At 47.0% G+C, this 10,677-nt stretch overlaps 1 protein-coding gene across 7 annotated transcripts; it reads right to left on the bottom strand.

The window, feature by feature from the left end:
- Positions 1-290: 290 nt before the first annotated feature.
- On the bottom strand, positions 291-10,307 carry KIF2C (kinesin family member 2C). 7 transcript variants are annotated; one of them, XM_072127550.1, is made up of 22 exons: positions 10,056-10,307; positions 8,823-8,917; positions 7,033-7,140; positions 6,542-6,587; positions 5,714-5,755; positions 4,824-4,934; positions 4,564-4,671; positions 4,383-4,486; positions 4,110-4,205; positions 3,919-3,973; positions 3,669-3,831; positions 3,502-3,592; positions 3,259-3,322; positions 3,035-3,126; positions 2,812-2,954; positions 2,336-2,540; positions 2,138-2,248; positions 1,807-1,874; positions 1,449-1,557; positions 1,229-1,342; positions 911-1,034; positions 291-678 (listed from the first exon to the last, which is right to left on the bottom strand). In XM_072127550.1, the coding sequence occupies exons 1-22, from the start codon at positions 10,114-10,116 to the stop codon at positions 593-595; spliced, it is 2,196 nt and encodes a 731-aa protein (XP_071983651.1). In that variant the 5' UTR covers positions 10,117-10,307; the 3' UTR covers positions 291-592. The 7 variants fall into 7 exon arrangements, with proteins under 7 accessions (XP_071983651.1, XP_071983652.1, XP_071983653.1 ...); XM_072127551.1 differs by lacking the exon at positions 10,056-10,307 and adding an exon at positions 9,771-9,856; XM_072127552.1 differs by lacking the exon at positions 10,056-10,307 and adding an exon at positions 9,818-9,836.
- Positions 10,308-10,677: the final 370 nt, after the last annotated feature.

Here is a 10,677-nt window from a genome sequence, read left to right as displayed (position 1 = left end):
GTCTGTATGTCGGTGTCCTTAAGTAGGGGACCGCCTACAAATCCATTTTCAAATCTGCACCCCTCAAACTATAAGAAACAGCTTTTAGGAACATTGTTTACTATGAAGATCTCCAAGGGGTTATGAAATGAAAATGGAGGTGAAAAAGACACCCAACGTGGGGGTAAGATCCCCCCCCCCCCCCAAAGGCAAGTTAAATGCGCAGTCTGATCAACACTGAACAATGGATGCGGCTGCCATACACATGCAGGGATGCTCAGAGACATTTTCACCAGAGGAGGAGACTCAAGGCCGATAATCAAATCTTTTATTAATATAACCAATGAAACAAACTGGTCTCACCAGTCTTCTCTACAGATAGAAACAGTGCTAACTGTACATTAAAATAGTCCAGAGACAGCAGTAACCCCAAAAAGTGACCCATCCTGTCCCCAGCACCAAAAAGTGCGATGGCTGGAGGGCAACAAGTCTGTACAAAGGGCAGTGGGGCAAGTGCATTGTGGTAGCGCAGTGTCATTCATTCAACAGAAACATTAAAATAAGACGCACATATCATACAAAAAGATCTAGCAGGGAGCGAGCTGCAGGACACTCATTTATTAGCCCTCCTCTTTTTACAGATCTGCTGGCTGGCCTGCTCCTCCGTCTGCATCGCCAAACGCAAGGACGCCAAGATTTCTACAAGGGAAGAGGAAATGCAAGTGTTAAGTTCTTCTACAATTCTGATGTTAATGTTTGTCTTGAAGGAAAGCCTCATAATGGGTGGGGGATTTTTCTTCTGGAATAGTAATAGGAATTTTCTCCAAGACTGATAGGAGCATAGAGTATGGGTGTAGCCATGAGAACCTCCATTCTTTACACTGCAGGCTGCCCCCATCACAGACATTATGGGTGAATCCTTGTTACTTACCCGTGATGGCGATGAAGGTCCGGGAGCTTTCCTGGCAGTGGTGTTCTGCTTGCGTCATAAAACTCTCCAAGTCATAATCCGGCTGATCAGTCATTTCCAGTAGGCGGGTCCATGCAGGTCCCTTCTGCAGTGAGAAGCAGCCAGATATTAGTACAGAGGTAGACTAGATGGTGACAGACCAGTGTGCCCTTGCTTAGGGGAGACTACCGCAGCACATAGAGCTGGACAGAGAATATAAGATCCAATGCCCTGTGAGGAGGAGAGTCCCTTATAACAGATGCACTATAGTGGCCGCTCCACACTCATCAATGGATGTACCTGCACCATGTCTCTCAGCTCCTCCACCATCTTCTCCTCAAGCTCCCCGATACGGCTCATCGCATCCTGGAAACTGTTCATATGGGAGGAAAGTTCTTCATCCTTTAGCAGGACCTAGGAGAGGAAGCAGGCATCATGAGGACAAGTCCAAGGAGACTGATAGATATGCTATACAGGAGACTAGAAGATTATGTCACCAAGCAACCACCAAGATACTCACATTATCCAACTCCAAGTCTTCCAGGCTGGACCCAGATTCTTCTCCATTCTCTGTTTCCATCTGCTGATTGTCATCACTTTCTGCATTGTGTGGACTCAGCTCCTTCACTCTGCAGATAGATTAAAGATTGCAGGTTGCATTGCACCAAGAACAGGATTCATTTACAACACAGAGCTCCAGGCATATTTCACTTATACACCACTGATAAGCCCTGCACAGCTCCAAAGTTACCCAGCAGTCCTGATGAGGTGCTCTACCTGTAGAAGCCCCTCTAATAGACAATCACATACACAGCACATGGTGGTGATCAATACATTAATACAAATCAGGAATAGAATGGTCTGCACAAGTCTCATACCTGTCCGCGTATCGCAGCGTGTTCAGTGTGTACTCGCAGGAGTTATACCCCGGTGAAAGCATTGCAATCTGATAAAATAAAAACACAGATCACAGGACTGCACATTAACTCCTCACTTGCTCTGCTGTGTGCAAGGAGCCCCACAACACAGGCTAATATCACATGAAATTCAAAAGTAGAAGTAACGCTTTATTTTAATATTTATGGATTATTCTTAATTCCAGCTGCTGAATATACACTGGAAATCACGTTTCAGAGTTCCAGAATTCCAGAATTTTCTACATGAAGGATAACGGAATTAGTGTTTTTGGTATATGCAGCAGTGTCTTACCATGCAGGTTCGAGAATTCTCTCCAATGAAGGAATCACGCAGGATCTGGGTGAGCTTACTCTCTCGGAAAGGGGTGTGCGCTTTATTCTGTCCTAGAGCTCGGATACATTCCTATGGAGCAAGAAATAGTGGCTGAACACCTGGGAACCACCAGCAGCAAAACACATTAGACAATGTCCTCCATATCATCCCACTTACCTTTAAGGCCAGTAAGCTGCGGTTGATCTCGGCACCCTCCATGCGCGTAATGCGGTCAGCACTGGCTGTATCGGCTCCTCGCTCATTACCAGCAAGATCGACAAGGGAGAACTTTCCATGGAGCCTTCCCCTCCTCCGCAAGATGATCTGTAGGCAGGCGTGGGAGCGTGAAGAGCAGCTGTTTGCAAAGGTTTGGCCTGAAGTTCTTTTAAAAAGCAGAACCACAGTCAGGATCAAGCACTATATTTAAGGGAATGCTTTTTGAAAAATATAAATTAAACACCATTGACCGCAGAAACTGTAGAGTGTGATGAGAGGACAGCACCAAGATCAGGCCATGAGCAATGCCTACAACAAGTGTCAAAACGCCCATGTCTTATCCTCTAGAGAAACCCATGACATGAAAATGTTGCTCATAATACAATCCTCCCCCTTTTTTTTTTTTTTTTTAGAAAGTGCTCTCACATAGGACCTACCTACAGCTGCTTCCGACCTCTATCATCTTAAAGACATCTTCTGCACAGGTGACCTCCTTCTCCACCAGTCCCACCACCTGCACCTGCTGCTTAGCATCTTCCAACACACGGAGCTTCGCTTTCTTATTGAGAAGATCAAAGACCTTGAAGGAAAAAAAGTTTCCAGTTACATCCCTGGTAATGGATCTAAAGCTACATAGGAAATGCCTCTGGAGCCACTCACCTTCCCATTGTATATCTCAAAGAAGGTCACAAACACCTCCAGATCCAGGTCCTGGTATCTTGGCTGGGAGAGGAGAAGGAAGACGTCTCGTGCTGTGAAGACGACAGAATACACCTCAGGTGACTACAACACCCCACAAGCACCCCTATGCATCCCAACAGACATGTTGTAAATGTCATGGTACCCGAGTGACAGAAGACAAGGTAATAAATCCATCAACTTACATGCAAATGCATAGATGCCGCTGGAGACATTCTGATTCTTCCCCAAGAAATCACCGCCCATTGTCTACAAAGAAAGTTTGAAAATAGGATAACCACTAAATGCATGCGGCTGCACCAAGAACCTGATAAATGCCATGAACTTTGAGATCCAAATAATCAAGTGCATCATTAGCTACCCCTGGCCCGACCTTCCCGCTAAATGCAGTAGCGACCTGTGACCTGCACGCAGACGTCACTACTTACATGTGTTTTCCCGCTGCCAGTTTGGCCATAAGCAAAACATGTGGCTTTTCCGCCTTCAAATATGGACTGGACCAGAGGTCTGGCTGTGAACCTGATGGTAACAGAGCTACATGTGACTCAAGTCCTACATGCAACACACCACACACCAGCTGGCTGCGCGGTCCTACCTGTACACCACGTCATTAGACGTATTCTCATCAAATGAGTAATCGAAGCGGAATGCCTGGTGCTCCAGATACTTTGTTAGATCCACCTTCTGCTTTGGTTCATGCACCAGGACGACACTTTTACTGGGAATGGATATTATGTCAATCTCTTTCTTAGCCAACTCTGATGAGGAACAAGGGGAAGATCAATACTGGAAATGGAGATTTAATCGCAACACAGAACATGTCCAGACTTCAGCAGGAGCCTTACCTTGTTTATTAAGAGGACGCTTCCGGACACACACACAGATCCGATGTTCATCAGCCTGAAAGGAAAGATCAACCAGCACAAGGTATTACCAACCCTCTATTATATTCCAGAGCTGCACTCACTGTTCTGCTGCTGGTGCAGTCACTGTGTACATACATGACTTGTACTACAATACTTCAGTGTGTGCTCACCTGGTCGTTCATGCTGATACCATGACAATCTAGAGTCGCTCTGTACTCTTTAATCATTTTCCCAAATTCCCAGTTTGGTGCACTGGTGTCATTATCCTGCACAGAAGGAAATGAGGTGAAGATGGTGCAACATTCATAGCCAGAGTATATCCCACTGTTTATTTACTTGTTGGACTTATGGTCACATCTCCACACCTAGATGTGACCATAAGTCCGACAAGTCAATAAACAGTGGGATTTTTGCATCCAGTTCAACTGTTGTCCCCCCTGTACCTGGTCACGCTTTGTCCTCAGCTCTGTGTTTTGTGCTCGCTTCTCCTCCCTTTTAGATTTCATCTTTTCCATTTCCTTCACAATATTTGACTTTCTTCTTGATGCTGTAAAAACAAAACAAATACATTTCTACTCCCTCGCCCTGAGACACTCACTCCCCTTTATAGTATCCAGGCCTCACCTTGGCTGCTCTTGACATCAGAGGTGGAGTCTGTCGTGTCTGCGACTCGTGACAGAAGCCGGTGTTCGCTGATGCTGCTCAGTTTGGTGGATCTGGTTCTTATTCCTGCTGAGGGAAAGCTGGGTGGTCATTCTCCATCAGCGTGTGCAGTGTACCCAGGCCGGCAAGAACTCAAATGAGCTGAAACATCAGTGAACCCAGCTTTCCAGGAATCCGAGAGGAGGTACACAGAACTGCTAGAGAGTGACCCGAATACTCACCAGATGGGGCAGGGTTTGGCTGCATTGGGGGCTGTGGAGTCACCTCCATCGCCTGATCTGCCAGACGAGTCTCTGGAATGGCGGTCATCCTTGTGGAGTGTCCACGCAGAGCTGAAAGACAAGTGTGGACCTTAAGTGCCTTAGGAGGAGGCAGTGTATCCAAAAATCCCCAATACCATGCGACACCCGCAAGAATCATGACTAGGGGCTATTATTGTGAAGCAGCGTGTCTCCAGAGCCTCAAGCACTCAAGCCTCAAGCTCCAGCGACATTGGTGCATTTAGTGTTTTTATGCAAAAAGGTGAGAAGGGACTTAGTCTGATCCAGAGGGTCACTACATTGTATACTCCAGTTACATCCACTGCTGAACTGGTTAACCCAAAAGAGGATTTAAAAAAAAAAAAAAAAAAAAAAAAAAAAAAATCTTACTTTTAAGTAATATAGAGGGCGACAAAATGTTATAGCTGCTTAGGATGTGACCCAGTGTAAGGGCTCATGCATTGCATAGATCAGTCACACAGAACCAGGAGGTACTGAATGTGTAGCAGACAGGGTCAGGATCTATACAGATGTGGACCACCTCAGGATCAGAACAGAAGCTGAAGATACGTGTAGATTAAAAGCCTTATATAAAATGTGAATCAAAAAGTAAGAATTACAATGGGGCCCAGAAGAAGCCTCAGCCCAGCACCAGATGTGATTAGAGCCCATGGAGTATCCAGAACCTCTACCTAAAGGTGAGGGGTCCTACGTCTAGCAAGGCCACACAGGGTAATCACTGGTGGTATTGAGCACCTCCAGGACCATGACTGCCCCGTCACCTATGGAGGGAGGCTCTGGATAAACGGCACCAGTAAAGGTGATGCGAGAAGCAGCGGTGACCCATTTACCTGTCTGTGCTCCGCTTTCTGCCGCAGAGCTCTGCAGAGAGACTGCAGGAACAAAGAGGCAGATCAGTGTCAGACATGAAATATTTACCTGCAGGTCAGATGTCAGTGTAACATGATCACAGGGCGGGCTGGGTGACTATTCTATACACTACCCTTAACAGAATCACTCTGAATGGCAGCCATAACAGTCATTAGAGCACCCAGCTTCGAGATCAAGGCCTATAAATAACTATGAGCAGGAGTCTGGGAAAGCTGGGTGGTCAGATCAAGACCCATTTGCTCTGCCCGAGTTACAGTACAGACATAAATCAGGCTGACCCTGGAAATAGCCTGCAGCTCGGAACAGGACCCGGGCCAGGACAACCATATGGGAATGCAATTAGGAAATCCTATTTATATCCATCCTGTGGTGGGGGAGACACATGAACCGAGGACGGACAGAACCGGAAGCAACACAACTGGATGTGGAGCGGCTGCCCTCAGCACCAGAGGCTTCTGCCTACACTGGAACGAAGAAAATTGGTCACCAAAACAGGGGCCTAAAGCCCGAGGCTACACTACTGCCATCACATGGAAGGATACAATGAAACTGGAGCAAATATGTGGAGGAGATGCCCAGAGAAGTAGCTGCTCTTAAAGGGGAGTCCCTTCAGCACCACTTTAAGAGGGAAGAGAAGCAGCAACACTGTAGCCCAATCTTTAAATGAGGTTCATCAACTTTGTAACCAATTCCCCTCATACACATGAAGTAGGAGGCAAATACCACCAAGATTTGTTACATGGTATATGTACAGTACCAAAGTAACATGCAGCAGGCCTGGAACTTACCTTCCTTGAAGGCAGGAATCCTGGAGATTGTGCTTCTTCTTTGACTCTAGGGGAAATATAAATATTTATTACTGCATTGTCTCTGCTGAGCTTAAAGGGATGTCTCACACCTGCAGATGGGGAATGTGGCTGGTATAGCAGTTCAGCTCCAGTCATTTTAATGAAGCCGATTTGCAAAATTAGAGAACTCACCAGCAGGAGACACTGTATTGGGGTTGTCTAAGATGGAAAAGAGCATTTCTTACAGAAGCAAAGGTAAAAAAAAATATATACATATTTCAGGAACCTGAGGTGGAAAAAGGGCAGCTTCATAATATATCTACCCCAGTGCACTGCACCACAGACATGCATTGGGTAAATATGGGGAGTCACAGGGACCTGGTGGTGGACGCTATGGTGCCCCCCCAGAGCTAGCAGAGGGGCTGCATATATGATACCAGATATAAACAAACATTCTCTGTTGGATGGGGCCCCAAATCATCATCTCTTACCTTGGAGGCCATGTTTCTTTGCGGGGGCATGTTTTCCTTCGCAGTTGGGGGTCCCTGAACAGCTTCCAGTAAGTTGGGGTTCACCGTTATAACATCAGTAAATGAGATCTGCAAACACAGGATTGAAGTTGCAGGTCACAGCATCCGTCCATGTATCCCAGGACTCTCTCTCTGCCTCAGATCCAGACGGCTAATCTTAGTAAATCTCTAATCACATCATTACAGCAGGAGCAGGCAGGGTGCAGAGCAGGGTGGGGGGGCTACAGGGGTCCGGTTACCTACAGTTATTTCAGGAAGCATCGCTCAGATGTGCTGAATACACAGGGCACCAGAACTGCCCCCAAAAGGTCTCCCTGCAAAGGTGGTCTACATGGAGAACATAGAGGGGCAGCCCCAGCGCAGGGGAAGGAAGGAAGGGGATAGAGACCCAGAATAAAAAAAAAAAAAAAAAACAAAAACACACAATCACTGCACTATGTATTACACCTCATGCAAGTGATTGGAGATTAGCGGCAGTTCCGCACTCAGGGGAAGAGTTTGGCGCCTTTTTATAAAAAAAAACAGAATTTTTAGTGCGATACAATACCCAGAGAAGTGTCACGATACTGATACAATACTTTCAAGAAAAGAAAAAAAAGAAATAAAAAAAATGAACGTTTAGGGTGTGGCGACAATGAAGAGTCACGGTCGCGAGAAGCTTAGTATATGTAATGTTTAAGTTGTTCTAGTAATTTTAAATAGTATATAAAATTGTATAATTTAGGGCTCATTTAGACAGGCGGTTTTGCGTTTGGCATATGGATCCATTGTTTCCTATGGATCTGTTCACTTTTCTTTCCCCCCCCCCCACAATACGGACTGAACCTGACATGTCCGTATTTTTTGGAGATGCTCTTGCTACCCTCCCCAAATACCTACAATAGAACATGCACAAACTTTGAAACACTATGCTCCACACAGGGTTACACAAGGGGGTGCAATCCACACTACCAGATGGTGTCCGCCCACCAGAAAGGCTAAACCCCCTTATTCCTGCAGAAGTGGGAAAGAGACATTCCACTTCAAAGTTTATTTTCCGGATGATGCCACCGCACTGGACCATGAAAGAAACATCTAGAGGCTGCTCAGCTGCTTGACAACATACTGCTAGTGGTTTATTAGGCCAATTTCTGCTGACAGGTTCCCTTAAAAGGACATTACCACCAGATTACCTGATAGTAGATTACTATTACCTACCTTCCTGTCACGTCCCCGTGTGACCCAAGCTTCATTTGTAATATCTGCATTTCTGTATAAAAAAAATGTTTATAGGATATGCAAATAAGCCTGTGGTGCTCCGCAGAGCACCATCAGGCTCTACTGTAACATAATTTATGCTCGGCCCGGGGCCACACCAGCCACATTCTGAGAGCCGGTGATGTCATCGGCCCTTTTAAAGTCTCACCGGCTCTCAGAATGCGTCTGGCACGGCCTCGGACGAGCATAAATTATATGTGCATATCTCAAATTTATTATTATTATTATTTTTTTTTTTTTACAGAAATGTAGCCCTGCAAAAATATAATAAATGAAGCTTGGGACACACAAGGACCAGACGGGGAGTTATGTAATAGTTCTCTACCATCATATAATCTCATGGTAGATGTCCTTTACATTATCTTTTTTTTTTTAGTGATATTAACAGATACTAAGAGACTGCATAAGTCATTCAGTACTATATGGAACTTCTCAGCGTACGAAAGTATTAAGGTTTTTGATACTTCTCTACACACAGGGCGGCCATCACCCACCTCTTTCGCTTTGATGGAGCCGCCTTCTTTCCATTCCACGTGCACAGACAGCCGATCCGGGTCAGTCGCTGTGATTGTGGCGGCATGAACCAGCCCTGAAATACACAACACAAGCCACGTGAAGAGCAGCCCATATAATTGCAGACGGGGGTCCCAGGGTCTCTGCAGGACAACTGTTGGGGACCAGCTCCAATTTCACAAATTACATCCGTTTGTCACCTTCTTCGAGGACCCGTTTTCCATGGAGGCACCGGACAAGTTCTTGTTCTTTGTTACATATGACTATTCTGCTTTTTTTGGTGATGGGCAAGAAAATTACTAGACTCATGAAAGTCTTGCCCCTCGCTGTTCTGGGCAAATAACACAATAGTGGATTTCATCTGGTTACGGACACAGTGAGATCTATGTGAACATCACAGGAACCTGATATCCTAATCTTTTCTTTGTCTTTCTATAGGTCTTGCAGGTACGACATCGATGGCACAATGACAGACGCCTCGTCTGAATGGGGACCTAGTAGGCTGTCCCACATGGGAGGCCATATATACTAGGTGCACCCCAGATCACAGGGGCCTTTAGGGAGGGGTCCCCGTCCTTCATTCATGCCGGTGTAAGGTGCTGCAGTGACCGCAGGCTCTTATGGGTTACACTGAATGGAGGGAGTTCTCTAGTCCAGACTGTTAGAGGAGGCGTCCGGCTGTCACAAGAGCGGGAGCCCCATCCACCCCTGTGACTCACATAGCCCAGGCAGGCACCAGTGACGGGCATAGAAACCCGTATGAGTGGTATCTAAGGGGTTATGCTTAATGGGGACCCGTCCACACGATCAGGTCACCCAATAAACTACAGGTCCTAGGACAATAACCCAGGGTAACACTACATGAGCCCCACATCTCCCTGACAGCACCCTTTAAGGTTTGGAGCCCTGTAGAGCAGGGTGTCCATTACTTTTCTACAGCTGATGGTCAGAGTTTACAACACACAGAGAAGCTGACCGCGCTGAGGACCCGTTCAAACCCTGCGCTACCGCACAGCGCTGAGGACCTGCAGATGACAGCTCCCCCTAACGGTGCACACTACATCAGCATGAGTGACTGGGCGAGTAACCAATCACAGCGCGGCCCGTCCGCAGTGCGGCCAATAGGTGCACGGCACACCACAGACATGGGCGGGGATGCGGTTTAAATTATATCCCGGTGCTGCGGGCGCTGCGGACCCCGGGCCGCTCCTCACCGTTACTCCGCATGATGTTGATCACCATGCCGTTCACCAGTGTGCCCGCCTGCAACTCCATGACGCCAATCCGAGAGCGCCGCTCACAGCGAGAAGAGCGGGTGATACGTGTAGAGCTCCGAGTGACAGCCGCGTCCTGTGCCCCGTCACCGCCTCTGCGTCCTCGTCCTTAGCAGCAGCCGCCACCGACAGCACCGTCACCGCCAGGAAAACCCGCCGCTACTTTTGAAAACAAGACACGCCTTTTTTAAGTCGTCATGACGTACGGCGTCCCGTCAAACTTCGAGGAGCAGCGGCGCATGCGTGGACGCTTCCACGTGACCTCTAAGCAGAGGGCGGAGCCTGTTGTCAGAGGCGGCGGCCATATTTCTGGAGTCCTCTGCCCGTCCGCAGAGTGTAACATAGTGGCGACTGCGGACACATAAAATACGTTTCCCTTTGTGGCTGTTTTATTCATTTTCTATTGTTGCGTCTCTTGATCTTGTGCTAGATTCTAGGCGCTTACCGCTGTGCATAGCCCTCAAGTACAGTTTGACTTTTAGATAATAAAGTATCTGAGGTTTTTTTTCTAACTTGTATTTTACCCACAGTATAAAGAGGATGGAGGACAGGGGGCCACATT

This window comes from Engystomops pustulosus, chromosome 10 (genome assembly GCF_040894005.1).
Source record: "Engystomops pustulosus chromosome 10, aEngPut4.maternal, whole genome shotgun sequence".
Classification (NCBI taxonomy): Eukaryota; Metazoa; Chordata; class Amphibia; order Anura; family Leptodactylidae; genus Engystomops; species Engystomops pustulosus.
Note: the sequence above shows the minus strand (reverse complement) of the source record. Positions and strands in the feature narration are given on the sequence as shown.